General features: G+C 31.1%; 1 protein-coding gene across 14 annotated transcripts in view; it reads right to left on the minus strand.

Moving 5' to 3' along the window:
• The window catches only part of LOC130677041 (syntaxin-binding protein 5), a 408,264-nt gene that overhangs the window by 47,513 nt on the left and 336,537 nt on the right, over positions 1-24,214 (minus strand). For 13 of the 14 annotated variants that reach the window (XM_057483593.1, XM_057483594.1, XM_057483590.1 and 10 more), the window contains 2 exons: positions 18,256-18,364; positions 8,075-8,158 (listed from right to left, as the gene is read on the minus strand). In XM_057483593.1, the coding sequence (XP_057339576.1) occupies positions 8,075-8,158; positions 18,256-18,364 (193 nt within the window). The remainder of the gene's footprint in view (positions 1-8,074; positions 8,159-18,255; positions 18,365-24,214) is intronic. The other variant, XM_057483592.1, reaches the window with a different exon arrangement.

Genomic DNA, 24,214 nt, shown 5'->3' on the forward strand with positions numbered 1-24,214 from the left:
TTTTATAAATTTTTTAGTGATTTTTGGAAGGCTGTAGTTTCGTGAAAAATCATCGCATCGAAAAAATAAAAAAAGCAAATTGAAGCTTGAAATCTCTAGTTTAAAGATCTTCCAGCAAAATATTTTTTTGAGCCACGGTTTTTGCGGAATCATAAGAAAAAAGTCGAGACAAAATTTTTCTAAATTTTTTAGTTTTGTTTTTTAGGTCTACGGGGCCGGGAAAAATTTTTTCAAAAAAACGAATTCATAGTTCGTTTAGGAAATTTATTCAGCTACAATTTGCTTTTTTTTGTTTCTCTGTACGACAATTTGCTGCTGAGATATCAGCCTTTAAATGAAAAAGGAGCCTTTTGTCTTTGATTATTGATATCTCAGCAAGTAATGGTCACACAGTAATTTAAAGGGCAGTTTAATAAACTTAAATAAATTCCCTACAAGCTACATTTTCGATTTTTTCAAAAAAAATTTTTTTTTCATCATTGATATCCATTTGAAAACCCCACAAAAAATGACCATTTTCTGGTTTTTTAGTCAACTCATCGCTACTCTGCAAATATTGATAAAAAAAATAATGTTGCCAGGTAATTTTACAGCTTAATGTACCCCCAAAAACCCTGGAAATTTTCAGATTGATCCATTGAACCGTTTGTCCGGTCCGATTGCTCAAAGTTTTGCAAAACAATTAAAGGAACAAGTTTTGTTCCTTAAATTGTGTAATCATTACCAAAATGAAAAAATTAATTTTTTTCGGATTTTATTTCATTTTTGCGTTAGTTATTCAGTAAATATAAGGTCAAGAGGAAAAAAAAAAATTTTTTTCCGAAAAACGAAAAAAAAAATAACCCCCCGAATGAAACGTAAAAAAAAAAAATGTAAAAAAATTCTTGTTTGGTCTCGTTTTTTGGAAAATTTTTTTTTTTTCCTCTTGACCTTACATTTACTGAATAACTAACGCAAAAAATAAATAAAATCCGAAAAAAATTAATTTTTTCATTTTGGTAATGATTACACAATTTAAGGAACAAAACTTGTTCCTTTAATTGTTTTGCAAAACTTTGAGCAATCGGACCGGACAAACGGTTCAATGGATCAATCTGAAAATTTCCAGGGTTTTTGGGGGTACATTAAGCTGTAAAATTACCTGGCAACATTATTTTTTTTATCAATATTTGCAGAGTAGCGATGAGTTGACTAAAAAACCAGAAAATGGTCATTTTTTGTGGGGTTTTCAAATGGATATCAATGATGAAAAAAAAATTTTTTTTGAAAAAATCGAAAATGTAGCTTGTAGGGAATTTATTTAAGTTTATTAAACTGCCCTTTAAATTACTGTGTGACCATTACTTGCTGAGATATCAATAATCAAAGACAAAAGGCTCCTTTTTCATTTAAAGGCTGATATCTCAGCAGCAAATTGTCGTACAGAGAAACAAAAAAAAGCAAATTGTAGCTGAATAAATTTCCTAAACGAACTATGAATTCGTTTTTTTGAAAAAATTTTTCCCGGCCCCGTAGACCTAAAAAACAAAACTAAAAAATTTAGAAAAATTTTGTCTCGACTTTTTTCTTATGATTCCGCAAAAACCGTGGCTCAAAAAAATATTTTGCTGGAAGATCTTTAAACTAGAGATTTCAAGCTTCAATTTGCTTTTTTTATTTTTTCGATGCGATGATTTTTCACGAAACTACAGCCTTCCAAAAATCACTAAAAAATTTATAAAATTTTCTTGTTCCTTTAATTTTTTGGATAAGTGTATAAGACTATATATACTTATATATAGGTCTATATATAACCATATATATTCTATATATAATCATATATAATTAGGCAAAATCATTTTTTTCCCGGTATAATTAGGTCTAATTATATAAAAGGCTATATATACTTATATATAGGTCTATATATAACCATATATAATTATATATAATACCATATATAATTAAATATATTCCATATATAATCATATATAATTATATATAATTAGGCAATATCATTTTTTCCCGGGAATAATAATTATTAATTGTAAGACTATCAATTTTAGATTTTTCGAATTTTACAACGTCACTCGAAATCATTGATTTTATTGCATCCGGCGTGACATTTTCATCATCGAGCTGTTTTATTATTTATTTTTATTTCATTTATTTTTTATCAAATTATAATTAATTTTTTGAAATTGTAAAAATTCTCCAGCTAAATAATAAATGTCAAGATTGTTATAGATTGTTACCAGGCAACTTCTACGTGTATTTATTATTTTATTATAAAGGTAAAAAATTGACATATGCGCAAACTTATTAAAATTATTTTTAACCGTCGCAAAAAAAAATTGGAATCATAGTTTTTTTTTTGTCTTTGTTATAACCATACATTTTCTGATGTTTCTTTACATCAACGAACTTTCGGTCCTGGTATGATAAAAAAAATCTGGGCGTCGGTTGGCCCTGCGGGCCAGCCCCAAAACTTCCCGCTGTTTTCGAGCTCAAGGAGCTTGAAAACATCACTGTGAATATATTTTCAAGCTCTTCGAGCTCAAAAATGCTATTACATGCAATCATTTTTTTATGAACTTTTCAAGATCTAACAAGTAACGTTTTATGCTAGAGTTTAAAAGTTAAGAATCAAAAATCATTGATGAAGAAGCGGCTTTTAAATTTTTATTTTCGATTATGTTCTCTGAAGTACATGTATTGAGGCAGAAATCAATGTCAGTGATCAAAATCAAGATTTGAATGAGTTTTCGCTTAGGTCAGAGCAATAATATATGGAATATCCGAGAAAAACATTAAAGACTGGGGTTTTTCAATTTTTTGCTGACAATATGTTTAAAACTAAGGAACAAGTTACATGACATTATCTGATGATCGAAAGAAACTATATTGAGAGAGAGTTGGTATGATTTCAGACCCATTTTAGCACATTATACTTTGATTTATCCGGAAAAAATAACATAAAATGTTACTTTTTTAACTTTTCAGCGTCAATATCTTTTGAACTAATCAACCGATTTCGACGTTTGAGGTGGCAAGTGGCGCGTTTTATTGAGTTCTAGAGCTGATTAGATTTTGAAATTGATCGAATGAGTCACTTCAAAGATAATAAAAAAAAACCGTTTTTTATCATTTCTTTCGCCAACGATATCTGTCGAACAAATTAACCGATTGAAATGGTTGAGGTGGCATTCGACGCAGCTTATAAAGTTCTAGAGCTGTTTAGATTTTGAAGTCGATCGTTCAAGTCGTTTCTGAGAAATCACTAAAAAACTAAAAAAAAAAATTTTTTTTTTTTTTCGTAATTCGCCAATATTTTCGAGTCTACTGGATTAAATGATCTGAAATTTTCGGAAAAGTTGATGGCCAACAAGCTCTTTCGATTGCCGCATTAACCATCCAAATCGGCTCGTTAGTTAAAAAGTTATAGACCGGTCACACACATACACACACACACACACACACACACACACACACACACACACACACACACACACACACACACACACACACACACACACACACACACACACATACATACACTCGGACATCATTCCGAAAATAGTCAGAATAGCTTCCTAGACATCTGATGAAAACTCGACTTTCGAAAATCGGGTGACAATTTTCATGCGGGTTGGAATGACCTACTTTCTTCCCTTGGTTCAAAATGTACTATTTTTTTCCTTTTTTTTTTTTTTGATATTTTGAAAACTGTTGGATCGATCAATTCTAAACTCTAATCAGCTCTAGAACTTGATAAAAGCTTTCGATTTCCGCCAAGAACGTCTCAATCAGATAATCCGTTCGAAAGATATCGTCGACGAAAGTAATAGTAGAAAACGGTTTTTAGCAAATATCGTCGAAACGACTGAACCAATCATTCACAAAATTTTATCAGCTCTAGACCTCAATAAAACGTGCTGATTGCCACCTCAACCGTCTCAATCGGATAATCCGTTCGAGAGATATCGTCGACGCAATAATAAATGTTATTATTTATTATTCCGTTAAATCAATATTTGCTTTTTTCATTGAATATAACATCATAATTACTGAACAAAATTACTCGAAACTAATATGTTCTTCTTTACATAAGTCATTGGAAGTGACTGCCTGAAAATCGTCATGTTTGCTCGTATCAGGATATACTTACACGATATAGATACAACGTATCACGTAATTACTTATTTTTGAGCTAATTATTGAACATAATTGTGAACAAATATAAAAAACGCTCATTCATTAATTATACTAAATTCTAAATTTTTAAACTTTAACATAAAACGTATCCCTTTTGAGTTTGAAAAGCTCATAAAAAAGGGAAACAAAGGTATTTTCGAGCTCGAAGAGCTCGAAAATGTATTGATACTAATTTAAAATTAGTTCCGATCCTGACAATTTTTTAACTCCACACCATACTCTGAGGACTTAAGATCATAAATAAGTTGATATTTAACTACTATTTAGCGCAACGTTTCAGAATTTATTGTTCCTTCTTCAGGCGTCTGTGGAAACGATACAAATAAAAGTAAAAAAAAACAATACATTTGATTTTAACAGTTCAATAACACATACCATAGATATATCACGTATCAACCATGTCAAAATCTAGTGTTTGCTTTGTCGTTCCCATACTAGTCTACTGATTTAGTCAAAATATATAAAAATTCTTGAATTATTAAACTAGCTCCAAAAAATAACCGTCACCTGCCAGATGAGTATCAACAATCAGCCATTTTGTCTTTTAAAACATATGACCAACTACAACGCCACTCGACGACATCTAACGGTAGACTAACTAATTACGCTACTACTCTATCGATTGCTGTCCTAATAACTTCAATCCAGCAATCAATAATTCAAATTTACACAAAATTTTTCCCGCATAAAAATATTTAGCTATACAAAACTCAAAAATATCATACAACCTGTTAAGACTAATGTATTACAAATTAATAACTTGGCAAAATAAACTCAAAAATAAGACTTATTAAAACACATGTCATCCAACTGAAATCTTATATTGCCAAAATCTTCTACTGCCACAGTTTTCTGTTATTCCGTTTATACATGTCTAGCAGATGATTATACTGGCGCTGAATAGTGATTAAATATCAACTTATTTATGATGCTAAGTCCTCAGAATATGGTTTGGAGTTAAAAAATTGATCCTAATGTTTTTGAGCTCGTAGAGCTCGAAAACAGCGGGAAGTTTGAGGGCTGGCTTGCAGGGCCAACCGATGCCCAGATTTTTTTTCGTATGGGAAGAGTCGATTTAAAAAGTCCCGAGTTCGTCCGTTTCACGCCCCCCGATGCTCTCTTTATTCCCTCCAATGCTCTCTTTACTGTAATTTGGCTTGAATAATTAGTGTGCAACTAGCTCGGGGATAGTAGAAAATCTAGCAGGGGACGAACAAGCGGATAATTGCTTGTTGGGAACCCGAAAAGTACAAGTGGAGTAGCCCTTTACATAGGGTATGGGGAGAACTTGCGTCCCACCACTAATCTATGCAAGCAGTTGACCAGAGCTGAAGTCTGGTACCATAGGGGATTCATTCCAAGCCCCACTTCGACCAGAGTCTCTCTATTTCCTGAGATGGGACGAGTGTTGGGGTCCAAATAAGGTCGGACTCGTGGTGGTTGTTGGTGAGGCACCCACATGCGATGCATGCCTAATGGGTAAGCTAATGTGAGCTTATGTTCATATTTCGCTTTTATAATATATGGTGGAGTTGATTATACAAATAGGGACCACGCAGTGCGAGTATGCCCACAATGGCGAGGTATCGCCTCCCGTCAAACGGAGGTGGGTCTAACAGCCCCGTTACATTAATTAATCGTCCGTTTCACGATATATGTTTTTGTAGATCTAATTCTTGCCTTTGTAAGTCTGAGTATCCAAGTCAAAATTTGAATCGTAAATCGGATGTATTGGACGCTGAAATCGTCATCTCGATATTCAATGATAAAAAAAAAAGACAAAATCAATTTCCTCCGGCTTTCCCGTGGGGGGCTTAAGTGGGTTGAACGATAAAAAATACTCACGTTTTTGCATTATCCGGCTTGCAGACTTGAACTTTGGCACAAATATTCCCAACAATCTTAGAAATCCCCTACCATCGGTATTTTTTTCAAAAACTAACTCTGAGGGGGGTTCCAGTGGGGACAAAGTTCAAAATACGCTATTTTTCTCATCATAAAATTTACAAACTTAAACTTTGACACAAAGATTCCCAACAATCTTACAAATTCGCCACCACTGAAATTTGATTCGAAAACTGACTCAAATAATGAAAAGACGAGAGTATTTTAATCTTTGACTCCACTGAATTCGCCCGAGGAGTTAGTTTTTCAAAAAAAATACCAATGGTGGGGGATTGTCATTTATGCCATTTATGTCTGTGGTGGTCTAAAAATTTTAAAATCGATCCTCTTTTAGTCCCAGGCTGCCTGTAGGACCCAATCCACCTTTGGGTGACATAAGCCCACTGGAGAGATGACTAGATCACTTGCATCAATTCTCCAGTAGTCCGCGAATTTTACAATTTTACCTTTCCGTAGTATTCCTTGCAAGTCCTTCCTTCTGTTAAGTCTAGTTACGTTCGTCTTACGATTTATGTCTATGCAGGTCTAATTAATGCCTCCATAAGTCTAAGTAGGTTCAATTCAAGATTTTGTAAGTCTAAGTAGGGCCATTTCAAGCTTTTAAGATGATTATGTCCTAAAAAGTCGAATGTAGGTTTTCAATACGCATTTATAGGTTCAAAATATGCCTTAGATTCCGACTCGGGAACATCTTGTTTCACAATGGGCGAAAAAATTTAGTTTTTTTTTTTTTTTTATTAAATATTAGACATTTTTATTAATCTCATATTTTGATTTCATCGCATTTCCATGAAAAGCTGTTTTGCGAATGAACTACCTTAAGCAACGTTACATATTTAATTTGTTGACAAAACTTTTAATCGAACAAAAAAAATAATGCTCTTATTGTTGTAATTTAACGTCATCAGTGCGGCCAGATCGTGGGTGGAAATTGCCTCCTCCCAGCATTACGCTCCATGCTATTTTACCACAGGAAGGGGCAAAAATATCTCACGATCTGGCCACACTGAACGTCATGAAATAAATATATTAAATGAGAAATCATTTTCATGATTATTAACTCAGTGTTACGTCTTTTCCCAGATCATGCAAAGACAAAAACAATTTATACTATTACAATGACAGTAATTAAATTTGTGTATGTACAATACAAATAATGTGGACAACAAAGCTCGTTTACTAGCTAAGGATTTTTTAAACAGTTGTTTTACATTTTAATATTTATTGAAAATAACGAAAAATTTGTTAATTTGTTTAATGGATACTACGGCTTGCTTAATTTTACTGATAAAATCTTTATAAAGAGAAAGTGTAAGCTCTTACATACTGTTATTAAAGCATATGCGAATAGACAGTAATCAAAGTAGTGTATAATATGAACAACGAAAGTTGTTTATTATCAATGAGTTGTTAAATCTATGACTTGAGAATTGAATATTGATTGATACTAATACAGTTAGGGAACAACCCGATGAAAAAAGATTTTATACAATTGTATAAAATTATATACAAAAAATGGCCCGGTCCAATTGTATACAACTATATAGAAATTGTATACAATTCTATACAAATTGTATACAAGTCTATATAATTATATACAATTTTATACAAATTATATACAATTCTATATAATTATATACAATGCTATATAATTGCAATATGTAGAATTGTATATAATTATATAGAATTGTATACAATTTGTATAGAATTGTATACAATTTCTATACAAATTGTATATAATTGGATCGGGCCATTTTTTCTATTCAATTATATATAGTCTATATATAATTATATATAGTCCATATATAATTGATATATAATTCTATACAATTGTATAAAATCTTTTTTCATCGAGAATGAGTAATGATTAGTTGATTTAAAGGAATAGAATACTTTGTATGCTTTGTTTCACGAAAATAAAAGAAAAATTATCAAAAATTTGGTGGGGGATTCTGAAAATCGGGTAGCTTGAACTTACTGATCAGTATCGCCATTTACAAAGAGTTGATGGCCCCAAATGGATAACATAGGGTCTACAATGCCATGTTTTGTTGTCTGAAAACTGTTAGAAAGCACAAAGAAAAATAAAAACTACATAAATTCAAATTTGAAAAAATAACTTAAATAAACGTGAGCAGTTTTGGTTGAAATTTTTTCATTTTTTTTTACCAAAAAATGACCAAATGTTTGAAAGCGTTTAATTTTTTTTCTTTTGTGTTTATGAAAGTAACTGAAATTTCATTTTATGATTCTGAAAATATCTTGGCGGAAACATGAAATTTTTGTTTTGCAAATAAATGATTCAATTAAAGTAGACATCATATGGAAAATTTTATTCTTAATTCATTATTTTTGCAGTTGTTTTAAAAAGCTTTGTTAAAAAATGTGCATGATACTTCGTAAATGGAATATGAGTATACTGATTTTATTAATTAATATTTATTAATCGCTGATTACATTTTTAATTTCAAAAATTGAAGAGTTTAAGAACAAAAGACTATCTATATACTTTAGGAAAAATTCTTATTCTCTCGTTTGGGCGGAGTGTAATATACTATATTGAAATACGCCATTACTAACAGTAAAATCCAACTGTTATTCATAGTTGAGGATGCATATCATATTGAATAAATGTTGCTACAAACAATAAAACTTATTTATAAGTAGTTAAATGTTTTGATTACAAACAAATAATTACCCTGATTAAAAACTCCGATTGAAAAATGATAATCGGATTTAATAGGAAAATTCCAAATGAATCCGATTGAAACTTAATTGGAAATCTGAAAATGAATCGGAAAAAAATTGAAATATTTCTAATCAGATTTAATCGGAAAACAATAATTTATTTTTCTCCCCTCCGGGAGGAAAGCGTCGACTTTCGTCCCATTGTGCAAAAAGAAGTTGCCGCTTTCCGCCTCCGTCGAGGATAAAAATAGTATACACTAGACTGTTTCATATTAAGCGACTATTTTTTTTTTTTTGAAGAACTTTGAAAAATCGAAAGAGTATATTAAAATATGTTGACAGTTAAGATATGAGCTCTTAATATTGATATTTAAAGGTGGCTGTTTATAATTTTCAGTTTTTCATTTAGTAATATGGTAAAAAATACATAACTTCCGAAAAAATCAAGATACAGAAAATTTCTCCCCAAACATTTTGTAGCAAATTTACCGACCTACAAAAAAGGTCTTTGATGATTTTTGCATAAATTCAACCATTCACAAGATAACCGACGTCAAAGTTTGATACAATTCGAAGAACTTGTTTTTGCTCGTTCTGAATTTTATACCATGTCGACTAACGAGAATTCAGTAATTCTTAATACAGTTTTTTGTAGGAAATTGAATGCTCTACAAGAAAAGTCTCTTATCATTTTTTGATAAATCCATCTGTTCGAAAGTTATTGGAGCATGAAGCCAAGTTAGAGTAAATTTTGAGATCTTTTTACTTTTCCGGCGAAACTATCGGACTTATTATAAAATGTCATAGGATATTTTTTGTAGACAATTTTATTTTCTAGAAATTATCATTTATAAAGTTTTTTGAAATTCTGCATTGTTTTCTAGTTATTTCCATTTTATTGCCAAGCACCAAAAAAAAAAATAATTCTTATCGATTTTAAGAACTTGGCAATAAAATGGAAATAACTAGAAAATAATGCAGAATTTCAAAAAACTTTATCAATGATAATTTCTAGAAAATAAAATTGTCTACAAAAAATATCCTATGACATTTTATAATAAGTCCGATAGTTTCGCCGGAAAAGTAAAAAGATCTCAAAATTTACTCTAACTTGGCTTCATGCTCCAATAACTTTCGAACAGATGGATTTATCAAAAAATGATAAGAGACTTTTCTTGTAGAGCATTCAATTTCCTACAAAAAACTGTATTAAGAATTACTGAATTCTCGTTAGTCGACATGGTATAAAATTCAGAACGAGCAAAAACAAGTTCTTCGAATTGTATCAAACTTTGACGTCGGTTATCTTGTGAATGGTTGAATTTATGCAAAAATCATAAAAGACCTTTTTTGTAAGTCGGTAAATTTGCTACAAAATGTTTGGGAAGAAATTTTCTGTATCTTGATTTTTTCGGAAGTTATGTATTTTTTACCATGTTACTAAATGAAAAACCGAAAATTATAAACCGCCACCTCTAAATATCAATATTAAGAGCTCATATCTTAACTGTCAACATATTTTAACATACCCTTTCGATTTTTCAAAGTTCTTCAAAAAAAAAAAAAAATAGTCGCTTAATTTGAAACAGTCTAGTATACACTCCTCGGGAAGTAAATAAAAAAGCCTCAGATCACATGTTTGTTGACACACACATTACACGTGATCTGAGATATTTCTTACTTTACTGCTCTACGTGTGTAATATACTATCTAATTTTTCTACGATGAAATCCGATTAAATCTGACCGAAATTTTTTTATCGGATTTAATTAGATTTAATCGAAAAATAAATTAATTATTTTCCGATTGAATCTGATTAAAAGTTTTTAATCGGAAAATAATATGACAGTAAAGTTAGCCGAGGACTAATAATTTTTGGATATTTTTCAAAACGATAAATTGTAAAAAAAAAATATGACAAAATTGCACGTTTAGTTTTTTTAATTTTTTACATGTTCATATTTTTAATTTTCTTCTTTTTTTTTTTTAATTAAATTATGAAAAAAAAAATCCGAAAATTGTTAATTGTCTGTTTACTTCAGGATCATGAAAAAATAAATATTTTTTTCCGATTGAAATTTAATCAGTTAATCAGAACGTTTACGAGTAATTCTGATTGACTGATTAAATTTGATTCAGTTCAATCAGATACAAACAAAGTCTTTAATCCGGGTAGCTTAGCGAAATTATATTTTTTATGTTTTATTGTATAATTTTTTATTAAAATTGATTAATAAACATAACTGAAATAGACGAGAATCATTGTAATCATTAACGTATTTTGTAATGGACTAATGGTAAATTATATTTTTTCAGCAAAATCAAGTTTCTTTCTTGTAGTGTAATATTTTTTAATCAGAATCATGTATTTGGCAAATCGAAACTAATTATTTACTTTGCACTGGTTACTCTGGCTACCAGACTAAGACTATAATTTGGATGAGAAAATTCTTCCCATGCATTAAATAAAAAATCTTTTGTAAGCTGACTATATATTCTTCGATATTATAGTCTAGTCGACAATTTGAAAATGGTCAAAAATAGAGATACTGCTCTTAAAATTAGGCGTGATAGCTCATTGGATCCAGAATGACGCCTAGAAAAATGTGCCAAAAGCGTGGATTAGCACATGAAAAATTGCAAAAGTTTTAAACAATTAAAGATAAAAAGAGGCATTTCGTTTATTGCTAATATTTCATAGACTATTAATATTTAAGGAATTAAAAAAAAAGATTCTTAAAGAGGAGGAAATTTCCAATAAAAAACTCCTGCCTCCCGAAACTCTATCTCCATTATTTATAATTTTAATTTATCACTGAAAATGGGTCTCCACGCGACATTTTTGAGTTGCGCGCGTTGCGTCAAAAGCGAGTACGACGCATTGATTAATTTATTTAAGGTATTGAAAATTTTTTTTTAAATTTAAAAAAATTATGGTATATTCTGAAAGTTTAAACAATTTATTCCCGTTGGAAATTTTACTTAAAGTTAATTTTTTAACAAGTTAAGCGATTATTAATGCGCGTTTTCATCCCCCGGAAAAATATTCTACGGACAAAATATCCCCCAACAAAAGATCTCCCAACAAAATATCTCTGGACATAATATTCCCGACAAAATATTTTTCGATATAATTTTCACAATTTTCCTGAAAAACTAGCACTCGAATTAGTTGTGAATAGTACATATAAACATTAAAATTTTTTTTGGGGACATAATATCCCCGACAAAATATCTTTCGATATAATTTTCACAATTTTTCAGAAAAACTAGCACTCTAAATAGGCAGTTATTTTTTATTTATAAATTCCCACAATTTTTCTGAAAAACAAGCACCCAAATTAGTTGTGAATAGTACAAATAAAACATTTAAATAAAAAAGAGAAATTTCCCTGATAGGATCTTTTGTCGGGGATATTATGTCCGGAGATATTTTGTCGGGGGATCTATTGTCGGGGGATATTTGGTCAAGGATTTTTGTCGGCGGATGAAAACGCGCGGAATCAAGCGATTATTAATTAACAAAATTTTCTCGAACTTCCGTCTTCATTGTTAATGAAAAAAAATGTTTAAATAATGTCGTAAAAATTTTTCGCTTCGTGGAGCCTTTTTTACATACATAGGGGAGAGGTGCTGCAGTTGTAACAAAAAATTTTATTTTTTCGACTCCATTTGTTTTTTTTAAGATAGTAAACTTAAAAACTGTCAGAAAGTTAGCTGATAGTATCTTTTATGTGACTGACTTAGTTAATTTGTACAAAGTCAATGTTAACTTATTAAAAAATCAATTTATTTAACTAAAGTCAGGGGCCAAGATGGCAGCGCGCGTGGGCTGCAGTTGTAACACAGTGCAGGGGCAGTTGTAACACGAAAAGAAATAGATATTTTTCACCAAATTGCTTTTATTATTCAGTCTTAATACATACTATGATACTCTATTAACTCTTAAAGTCAAGTATTTAAACTTACAGTATCACATATGTTGGGATCTTTAACATAAATTATAATTTATGTTAAAGACCGGCACAAAAAAAAACAAGTTCTCTGTACTTTTGACGGGACCGATTTATTCCCATGTATTTTGACCCGCTGAATCCGAATCCGAGGTCCGTTTAACCCGTACACCCTCAGATTTTTAGAAAACTTTAAAAAACCTCAAAAATACACAAAAATCGACCGTTTTTTAAATTTATAAATTTTTTTAACCCTAACTAAGCATGATTTTTATGTATTTCGGTCCTCCTCATACTAACCTGAAGTTTATTTAAAACATTAGCCATTTAAAGTCTGAGTAAATTCCAAAAAACCCCAAAAAATTGCAAAAAAGCAAAAAAATTCTTAGTGTTGTGATGAAAAAAATTTTATAGGGCTAAATAAATAATTATTTTCATGTATGTTTATCTGTCACATATAATTCTCGAACATCCATGGCTCAGACATCTCTAAAATTTTTAGAAAAAAAATTTTTTGAAGCATATTAAAATTTTTTTATGTTTTAGGCCAAAATATTTTTTATATATATATATCACAGATCGAAAAATATGATTTCTTTTATTTATTTCGATTTAAAAAATGATTTTTGTTATACCAAATTTTATTTTTTTCGATTTTTTGGGAATTTTTGCCATTTATTTAAAATTTTAGAGATGTCTGAGCCATGGATGTTCGAGAATTATATGTGACAGATAAACATACATGAAAATAATTATTTATTTAGCCCTATAAAATTTTTTTCATCACAACACTAAGAATTTTTTTGCTTTTTTGCAATTTTTTGGGGTTTTTTGGAATTCACTCAGACTTTAAATGGCTAATGTTTTAAATAAACTTCAGGTTAGTATGTGGAGGACCGAAATACATAAAAATCATGCTTAGTTAGGGTTAAAAAAATTTATAAATTTAAAAAACGGTCGATTTTTGTGTATTTTTGAGGTTTTTTAAAGTTTTCTAAAAATCTGAGGGTGTACGGGTTAAACGGACCTCGGATTCGGATTCAGCGGGTCAAAATACATGGGAATAAATCGGTCCCGTCAAAAGTACAGAGAACTTATTTTTTTTTGTGTGCCGGTATTAAATATTTATAAATATTGAAACAATCAAAAAATAACACTATCCCAGAGTAGATTTGTGGCGCATCCAGTTTGCGCAGATCCCATACACGACTCTGAGTGTTACAACTGCTACTCGTTTAAGTGTTACAACTGACCCTCACGCAGAATTGTTAATAAAAATCTAATTACAATAACAAAAATCAGTAAATTGATATGAAATTCGATCATACAATACTCTTGATATGTCCCTTAAAATATTAATACAAGTCTCACATCATAACATTAGAAAACAAATTTGTTATTTAAAAAATTGTGAAGCGTACAAAAACAAGTTTTCACGCGTATTTTCAACAATTCTCAATATTTTAATATCGGAACAAGATTAATAACTGAAACTTTGATCTAGTCGATAATTTACTACTTTGAATAAGTTAAAAAAAGAATAATAATAATTTTTAGTTTATTTAATAGTTTTTCATTGAGTGTTACAACTGCACCTTGTTACAACTGCAGCACCTCTCCCCTACTCAACAAGATCACGCCATAAAAGTTAAAAAAATATTCATACTTTGTTTATAATAATTTTTGTACTTGAACAAAAACTGGAAAATCCGAGTAATGTTGTTAAAAAAAATTTTTTTTTTCTTAATCATCATATAATCGTTTTTTTATTAATACAAGATATTAATTGATTAGCAAAAACAATTTTTTCCGCCGTTTGTTGATAAATTTGTTATAAACAAATTGATTATTTCAACATTTTTATAAAGTTTTTTTTTACAACTTCATTATACTACAAATATTACGATTTAAAAAAAAAATTTGTCCTTAATAACAATTCTTAATTGTTTACAATCGTTATTTTTATATTTCTATTGTTTAAATAATTAGTTGAGAAATTATTTTTTTATCTAAAAATCATAATCGACAGTCCTGTTTAAAGTGACAAAAAAAAATTTTTTCTATCAACAATTCCATTGTTTATTAACTCACCAATTTGTTATAAACAAATTTTTGACTTTGTTACATTTTTTTTTTGAAACTTCTAAAATTGAAAAAAACTATTACATATAACAAATGATTGGAAAAATTTTTTTCAATTTTTCATTGTACTTTCAAAAAACACGAGCTACAAAAGTTGCAGCGGCTGCTTCATTTGTCTACTAAAAAACTAATATAACTTTTAAACTATTAGAGATACGAAAATAAACATTCCAGTCGATTTTATGAAGGATTAAACGATCTTTCAAATGAGCTATTAAAAAAATTTTTAGTTATTGATTATCTGTTTTTGTGCATTTGTTTATAAAAACTAATATTTTTTTCGATGTTTGTCGAAGTTTCGTGACTTCTAACTAGTGAGAGAACCGTAACGCAGAAAAAACGGCATTTAACTTTTTAAAAAATGCAGATACGGGTCTCTACCTTAAAAGCCATTCTGTTAAGTAGTAATGAGCAAAATCTGTCTTGGTCTTGCAGTCTTGGTCTTGGTCTTGCGATTTTGCAAAACCAAGACCAAGACCAATATCATACAAACACTAACAAGACCAAGACCAAGACTGAATGAACAAGAACAAGACTGAAACCAATACCGAGAATGCAAGACCAAGACCAGAATGCAAGACTTAACTAAAAATTATAACTTCCGTTGTAAATAAGATATATGAGAATGAACGAGTTTTTGTCGAAACAAAAAATTTTGTGTGTTTAAAATTTCTAGTTTCTTCCACTAAATTTAAACACCGAATATAAAAAAGGCATTGGTAACGTTAAGGTCTGGTTAACACATGGTTGATGTAGAGTTAAGTTTTAACAACATTACTCGGATTTTTCAGTTTTTGTTCAAGTACAAAAATTATTATGAACAAAGTATGAATATTTTTTTAACTTTTATGGCGTGATCTTGTTGAGTATGTATGTAAGAAAGGCTCCACAAAGCGAAAAATTTTTACGACAATTAATTAAAAATTTTTTTCATTTACAATGAAGACGGATATTTGAGAAAATTTTGTTAGTTAACAATCGCTTAACTTGTTGAAAAATAAACTTTAAGTAAAATTTCCAACGAGAATAAATTATTTAAAGTGTTCAAAATATACTATAATTTTTTCAAATTTAAAAAAAAATATTCAATACCTTAAATAAATTAATTGATGTTCTTTGTTCGAATTATCGCGTAAAAAATATAAAAAAACCAAACTTGAAGATGAGAATCAGGAATTATCGTTGGAAGATGAACTACCTTCAGATAGGAGTGATCTTTTAGAAAGAACAGAATCGAGTTTATCAACGATGAATTTATCTCAATGAAGTACTGATGATCCATCTATTCATTTAGATGTTGCCTGTGATGATGAAATAGAAGAATGTATAGAAGTTTAAATGAAGAGAACTGTTGCGACTCATAGATATTGTTGTGTATGTTCTGTCTCAAATCAAAATCTAGTCGTTGTTCCTCAAGATGCCCGTATGCAATGCTTTATAAAGAAAAGAATTTTTATTCCGAATGGGAATCGATGCTGCAGCGATCATCTCATAAAAAAACGCTTTTATACGGAGAATTTGAACCACTTGAAAGTTTGTTCTAATTGGAGTAACTTAAGATCTTCAGAATTGTCTAAAATGATGGAAAGTTTGGCTGTAGAATGTGATTCGACACTTCTTGATAAAATGGATGATTTTCGAATAACTGATGAGCAACTTTTTATATTTACTGGATTACAACGTGTAGTAGATTAATATATTTAATTGCAGTTTTAATTGTTTATGGATGAAATATCAGCGCTGAAATTAATAAATAAAAAAAATTATTTTAATAATGTAAGGATATTTTATTTCTTTTATGGTTTTCTCTACCTTAGTGTAAGCTACTCGTTCCTGAATATCGAGCCTTTTGCTCGATAGGCATCTTGAGGCCTGCAGCCTCTGACGTCAGGAGCTACCTCCAGACTGTGACAAGGCTCACCCCCACTAGAGAAGGGCGAGATGGACATTGAGGCTGACGAAGAGGAGGCATTCTGACGGGGCCCTCCGAGAGGACCCAACGTGACGTCATCTAGCTACTCTCTCTCCCTGTCCCTTATTATACTACTTATTGTTTACTGTTCATATTATACGATTAGTTGTCGGGTTAATAATTTTTAATTGTTAAATAAATATTTGGTTCTATCTACTAGCAAGTGAAATATATTAAAGTGTCCTTCTTACATTAGTAAACGAGTAAGTTTTGTATTTTATCAGTTCAAGAGTAAAATTATTAGAAAAACCCGATTTTTGAGCAAAAAATGGTTTTTATTTTTTTTCAATATGTAGTACCATTTTTTAAAATTTCGAAAGGCCATGGATTCATAGGAAATTGGATGAGGAATTCAAAAAAAATATTTTCATAACTGTGTCGTAATGATAAGATGCTTAAAAATTGAAATTAAAAATATAAACTCGTTTTTTTTTAGGTTTTTGTGAGCCGAAATAGCTCTTATTTTTTTTCCAGATAGCTACCATCAACCCCCAAAACATATCCAATTTTCAGATCAATCGAATAAGTACGCTCTGAGAACATCAATTTTTTCTAATTTTCAGTATTTTTCGATTTACTCCGAAGTGGTTATAGATAAAGACCTGAAACTCGCAGCATCGAAGTATCTCATGGGTACAAACATTCCCTGAAAAAATGAGCCCCATCCCTATCTGGGGCCGATTCGGTATACTTATCGTCCCACGGCCTTTCTTAAATATTAATAGTCTATGATATATTAGCAATAAACGAAATGCCTTTTTTTTATCTTTAATTGTTTAAAACTTTTGCAATTTTTCATGTGCTAATCCACGCTTTTGGCACATTTTTCTAGGCGTCATTCCGGATCCAATGAGCTATCACACCTAATTTTAAGAGCAGTATCTCTATTTTGGACCATTTTCAAGTTTTCGACTAGACTATTATTTTTTTAAATTGGCCTTAGTTAATCACGAACATTACCCTTTATCAATATTCATAGAATTAATTAACATTTTCTTCAATTCAAAAACTCTTCAAATATTTTTTTCAATATTCAATTAAAACTTATTTAAACTAAAGCATTGAGTGTGCATAAAATTGTGCTTTAACAATATTCATCTGAAAATATATCTATTGAAAAATACATGCCTGCAATAGCATTTTAATTATTAAGAAGTATGCATAACTGTGATCATAATAAATAATAATAATGAATTAATAATAATAAACATGACTTAATTTTTTTTTGCTTCACATGCTGATTGTTAATTGAAAAATTCAGCTATTGTTTCATTAAAGTCAATTAAATTTATTACTTTCTTTCTGTATTAAAAGAAAATATTTACCGGTTTTTTTTTTACGAAATAAATTAGAAATAAAAAGTTTCGTTAACTTGTTTTTTAAGTTATTTTCCGGTTTTCTTACCTGAGATCTTGTAAAGGTAGAAAATCGACATCTATGAGTGGCCTTAAGCTCGGCAAACTGTACGTTGATATATGGCCGTTAGAGACGTAGCAAACAAGACAAACACTATCTGTAAGGAATATAAATATGGTTTGAATATAATTAAACAATTATGATATCTATTATTCGAAAGTTAAGTTACATAGCCGAGTAAAGATAGGCATTTTAGCAAAAACAATTAAGAAAAGGTTAACTTCAAAATTATGTTCCTTTTTTTTTTATTGCGTTTTTTATGAACGATATTGTTAACATTCCGTTAAGAAAATCGAAGAGTTTTAAAAAATTCAGGAAGTTATTGTTTTCACCCTGAAATTCGAAAATCGAATTGTCATGAGATGTTGACGTATTGAGGTCCTAGGAAGATATTCTGACTGCTTCCTGAATGGTGTCCGAGTGTGTGCGTGAGTGGGGCAGGGGGTGAACGCTTTATAAATTTTAACTAACCATTCGATTTGGAGGGTTCTCGCGGCAATTCAAAGTGCTTGTTGGCCATTAACTTTTCCCGAAAATTATACCTTCGGCGGGCTCGCTTGATCGCAATTATACGTAGCGTCTCGTTCGAAGATGATTAGTTAACTGATTACTGGTAGTACTGTCAAGTACATATCAACTACACAACGTTTAGGGTTCAAATTCAAAGTTTTTTTTCCGCCTGTCTACCTTACTGCGTGGTGCGCACCCTCCTATCTTCATAATTTTAGAGTGCAATTATTATTATTATTGTTTTTTTTTAATGTCGTTTTCACCAAAAGATGATTACGGAATTCACAGTATAATGGGCTTATAGTTATTAGGGGGGGGTTGTTATCATCTTCGAACGAGACGCAACGTATAATTGCGATCGAGCTTCGCCCGCCTTCGGCGGGCTCGATTGGTCGTTTAATTATACTTGCGTCTCGTCCCGACGATTAGTTAATTGATTACTGGTAGAAGTTTAGAGCTTATTATAAAATTTTTATTTATTCAAGTTACACAATAAACAAAATAAAAAAGAAAGAAACATTTTACGTGTCTTTACTAAATACAGTACGAGCTTAAGCATCACTTGGCTCCTGCACTGGCCTATTGTAAAAACGAGCAAACACAGTTGATCCACTTGACCATCCTGCTGTTCTTCTTATTGTATCGAGATCTATTCCCTTACTATAGGCATCAGAAACTGACGTGTGCTTAGCACTATATGCAGAAAAGGTATTAATGTCTATACCTGCTTTTTTTAATAATGATTTTACCCAATGACCAATAGTTTGCGAGCTTGCTGGCTTGTGCGGCTTGATCGTTGAGATAAACCGATTTTCTAAATTGGCTGTTAAGCCTTCAGTGATTTTTAAGTAATGCATTATAATTATTGCCACTCAAACTTTTTCTCGCTCTTAAAAAAACGGAATAACGAGTGAGAGTTGATCCTTCCCAGGCCTTGATGTCTTAATCAAGTCCGGTATTTTTATTTTTAAGCCAGTTCCCGATTTAATGATATTTTTGGTAATTCTGAGCGCTAACGTCTGTAGCCTATGGAGCCGTGATAAGAATTAAAAGAGTAGCTGCAATCTCTGAAACTTCTTCAAGTTTTAGTTTTTTAATATCTTGTATACTTTCGACATAACTTAATACTTGCTCCGTATCCCAGGTCTGTGTATATCTTCGTTTAGACGGCCATATTTTAAAGGTACCTTGTAAAAATCTTGATATTAAGATATCTTTTGAATTAATGCTCTTGGATATAAGCGAGATCACCGCTCTCGTTGAGTTCAAAGTGCCATATTCTGCTCCCTCATTAAACCTGATCGTCAGAAACCTGATGACGTCCGTATTTACTGGATTGAAAGGATCAATATTGGCTTGCTTTGAAAACGAAAGCCATTTCTCCAGATATCCTTCGTATTGCTTTATTGTCGTTTCTGTTATTGAGCTTATCATTATTCTTGCTTGTTGCGTAATTATCAAATGTTCGCGCCAGAACATTTGAGGTAGTACTACCGGTTTTAGAATTGACGTTCAGAATTTAATGAAACTTGGCATATTGGTACTTTATAATATCATAATTAAGCAGTTAAATTTTTGGAGGCCTACAGAGCACTGAACAAAAGATATTAATATTTATAAATTTTTGCGTTTAACATTGATCCTTATGGGAAATCACAGACTTTATTTTATTTCACAAAACTGGACGTTGAGATTTCTATAATTTTAGTATCAATAGAAAGAGAAAAATTTATTGAATATTATGTGCAAATAAAACCATATACTCAGAGCCTGTGATAAGAACAATTAATAAATGATTGAGAAAAAAGTACTAGTCGACTTAAATGTGGCAACGCCGCAGAAAAGGTTAGGACGAGCGCGAAATTCAAACATGCACCAATGCGGTATGTGAGAATATCAGTGTGACTTGTTTCAGATTTTATTATATACCTTTTCGGTAACTCTTTTACCTTTCCAACGAAATACTTTTTTTGTGCAGTTTATTAAATTTAACTCCGACATTTTTGATAATAAACATACGCAACTGATAATTAGTGTAAAAATAAACAAATGTACGCTCAATAGATTTCCGCGCATAAACTCATATGTTGAGTGAAACAGAATGTATTTCTGTCTCTTTAGTTTTTATGCGGCGTTGCCAAATGAAAATACTACTCTAGCCAAATTACACATAGCACTAATTTGACACCTGTGGTAACGGTAGTACTACCTTAATAACTCCAAGCTCTACTATACCAGAGGTGCAGCTATCAACGCGCCCTCTGATACTCGGAATTTCAACTAGATTGCCAGCAACGCAGCAACTACCATTATTCTACAACATTTGTTATAGAACACCACGTGCTACCAGCATTTATTATAATTCAATTACATCGTGCTAATTACTCTACGTTATCAATTATATCATTCTAATTGTAACTCGCTGATTCATCAGGTATTTTTTATCATCTATACTTTTCAATTATGTCTTTATTTTCATATATAAACTCTGTGATCGTTTTTGTGTTAACCGCGTGTTAAACTAACCTGCGGGCTATATCTATATACATACTCGCCATCACGTGACTTTGCATATACATACTCGCCATCACATGACTTTTTGCAGCCACAAATAATTTATATCAAATTTATAATTTACTTTCTAATACAGTCTCCATTTATTACTCATTGCTTAATTATTCTCTCGTACTTGATGCCAACTGGTGTGACTGATGTCATCATTCAGTCATCCAGCCATCCCTGGTTAAAAAAGAGAATTAAAAAGGCTTAAAAAGAATTAATTTTTCAATGTTTTTAATCCTTTTTAATACTGCCAATCCTTTCTTAAATGGCCACGTTACATGGCTTAATCCTTTTTAATTCTCTTTTTTAACCAGGGATACTTGATCTCTAAAATAAATATCAAATTTTTATTTTGTGACTGAAAAGGATAATATACGTTCAGACTCGGCTCTCGACGCATCTAACCAGATTACTCGGTTCTTACTCGTGCTCTACATGTCGCGTAATAAAAATACTTGTGACTTAAAAATTATACTCGAAATATTTGTGATATTTGTGAGTTATGAATTGTTAATAATTTTATTCATTACTGCGCTCTATATAATTGTATTAATTCACGTGTACGGTGCCGTGTAAAATTATAGTAAAATTGTATTCTATTAAACTCGATAGACTCAATCTTCACATTAACTGCGCTCTATATATATGTGTATATACTGTTTCATGTGTACGGTGCCGTGTAATTTATACAAACTCTGTTCATAAAATTTTTACACTCGATCAATTCAAACTCTAATGCAATCAAAATACATGCTTAAATGTGCATTATAAAATATACTCGTGCTCAGCTCATGTACTCAACGCTATTATCTGTGATTTATTTTTATTAAATATGGACAACACACCAAATCAGTGATTTATTATTTCTTTCACCATCCCGATCCAGCCAAATAAATATTTAGTGTTAATACTATTTTCAAGTTAATATTTTACATTGCTGAATCTTCTGAGATTCCGTTGCTGCAAAAAGCTTGCCTGATAATTTCCCGGCCACCAGGGAGAGCGTGTGTGCAAGCGGATGGATCTGTTGTCTGGAAGGAGATAATAATAAATCTGTAGACGGTTTAAAGGTTAATAGAGGCTCACAAAGAAAGGAGGTGAACAGTGGATACCACGGCTGAGCCGGCCAAAGAGGTACTACTACTATAACTGCCCGAGTCGAAATATCGAGTGTAACTCCAGCGCCTCGAGTGTGTCGAGTGTAACTCCAGCGCTTCGAGCGTGTCGAGTGTAACTCCAACGTCTCGGACGTTGCAAATGTAAAATCCATGTTTTAAAAGCATTACAAACATGAATTTCATTTTGTAAATTTAAAAAACGTGAATTAAACGTAAGATTTTCAGTACAGTGAAAATCCGAAATGGTTCGTTGTTATGAAATCAATTTCCTCGAAGCAGGTGGTCCTAAATAGATAAGTTTATCTATTGCGGTAGTGAAAAATTATTCGTTTTGGTGTTTAACCTTCCGTTACACGCGCTTTCTCTAGTGTCTCACTCGTATTCACGCCAACTCTATAGGTGCTTTTTCATGCTGACGCTTGACGCTGCTTTTTAGCGTCAAATTCTGTCACTTGATGAGAATTTAACTTGTGTGTCATCCAGAAAAAATGTAGCGATAACTTATAGCGTTTAGCGTCAAATTTAAGCAATAAATAATACACGAGTATCGAAAGTCGATGTATTGATGTCAAGTCTTTCATACTACAAAGTTGACGTATTATCTTTGTACTTTATAATTGATATTTCCCTTAAAACTCATTGTAAATATTTCCCCCGATAACCAGAGTTTCTGATCAGAAAGTTGGTGTACATGAGTTGCGACCAACTTGACGATGAGTTGTCGACAACTTTCAGCTTTTGTGACTGTTGACTGCAAATTGTTTTCAAGTTTTTCAGAAATTTGGCGACAATCTACCGCTGCAATCTGTCGAAAACTTTCTGAGAAACTTGCAGTCAATGGTTACAAAAGCTGAAAGGTGTTGACAACTTTCTCAGAAAGTTGCCATCAACTTATGGAAAAGTCTATTTTGCGACAGGTTGCAGCAGTAGATTGCCGCCAAGTTGCGGTCAACTTGGCTATCGGGGGTCAAAGAATCAAAGTAACAGTCGATATTATAACTGGTAACGTGAAACAAAAACCTATCTGATATTTCTCAATATTTATTTTAGCATCCGCTGCATTTATGAAATCACAAAGTAACAGTTGATTGTTGTTTTGAAAAGATCGACTATTATCGATGCGATTGTTTGAGTGACTTTGACGCTTATATGACCCGGCAAGAAAAGCTAAACTAAATTTAGCTTTATCGCTACATTTTTTCTAGGTGGTGCACATGTTAAATTCTCATCACGTGATCGAATTTGACGCTAAAAAGCAGCGTCAAGCGTCAGCATGAAAAAGCACCTTATTAGGTTGAGAAGTGTTGTGCGGGGAATCCCCGTATAGCGCGTGTAACGAAGGGTTAATAAATGGTCGAGATCGAAACTACTCGTTGTATTAGGCTTATCGACTTTTCGACTGATCGATTATGTGAGGATCATTTGTGTACATTGTAGTATCGATTGTGACCAATCGAATGTAATCAGCTGACAGACTGACAGGTCTGATAATTGTTGTTAAAATAAGAACACATATTTAAACTCAATGTTGATTCTTTAAATGATTAAAATGATAAATTTTAATTTAAAATATTTTATTGAAAATGATGGTAAGTGATTAATAAATTTTCAGTTGCGTATTTTATATATATTTCATCTTCTGAGTTAACCTGAAAAAAAAAACTGTTTATTTTTTATTTCTCTACTTAAAATACTTGTACTTTAAAGATTTCTACTTATAATAATTAATTAAAAAAAAGAAATTTTATGTCAATTCT

This window comes from Microplitis mediator, chromosome 11 (assembly GCF_029852145.1).
Source record: "Microplitis mediator isolate UGA2020A chromosome 11, iyMicMedi2.1, whole genome shotgun sequence".
Taxonomy (NCBI): Eukaryota; Metazoa; Arthropoda; class Insecta; order Hymenoptera; family Braconidae; genus Microplitis; species Microplitis mediator.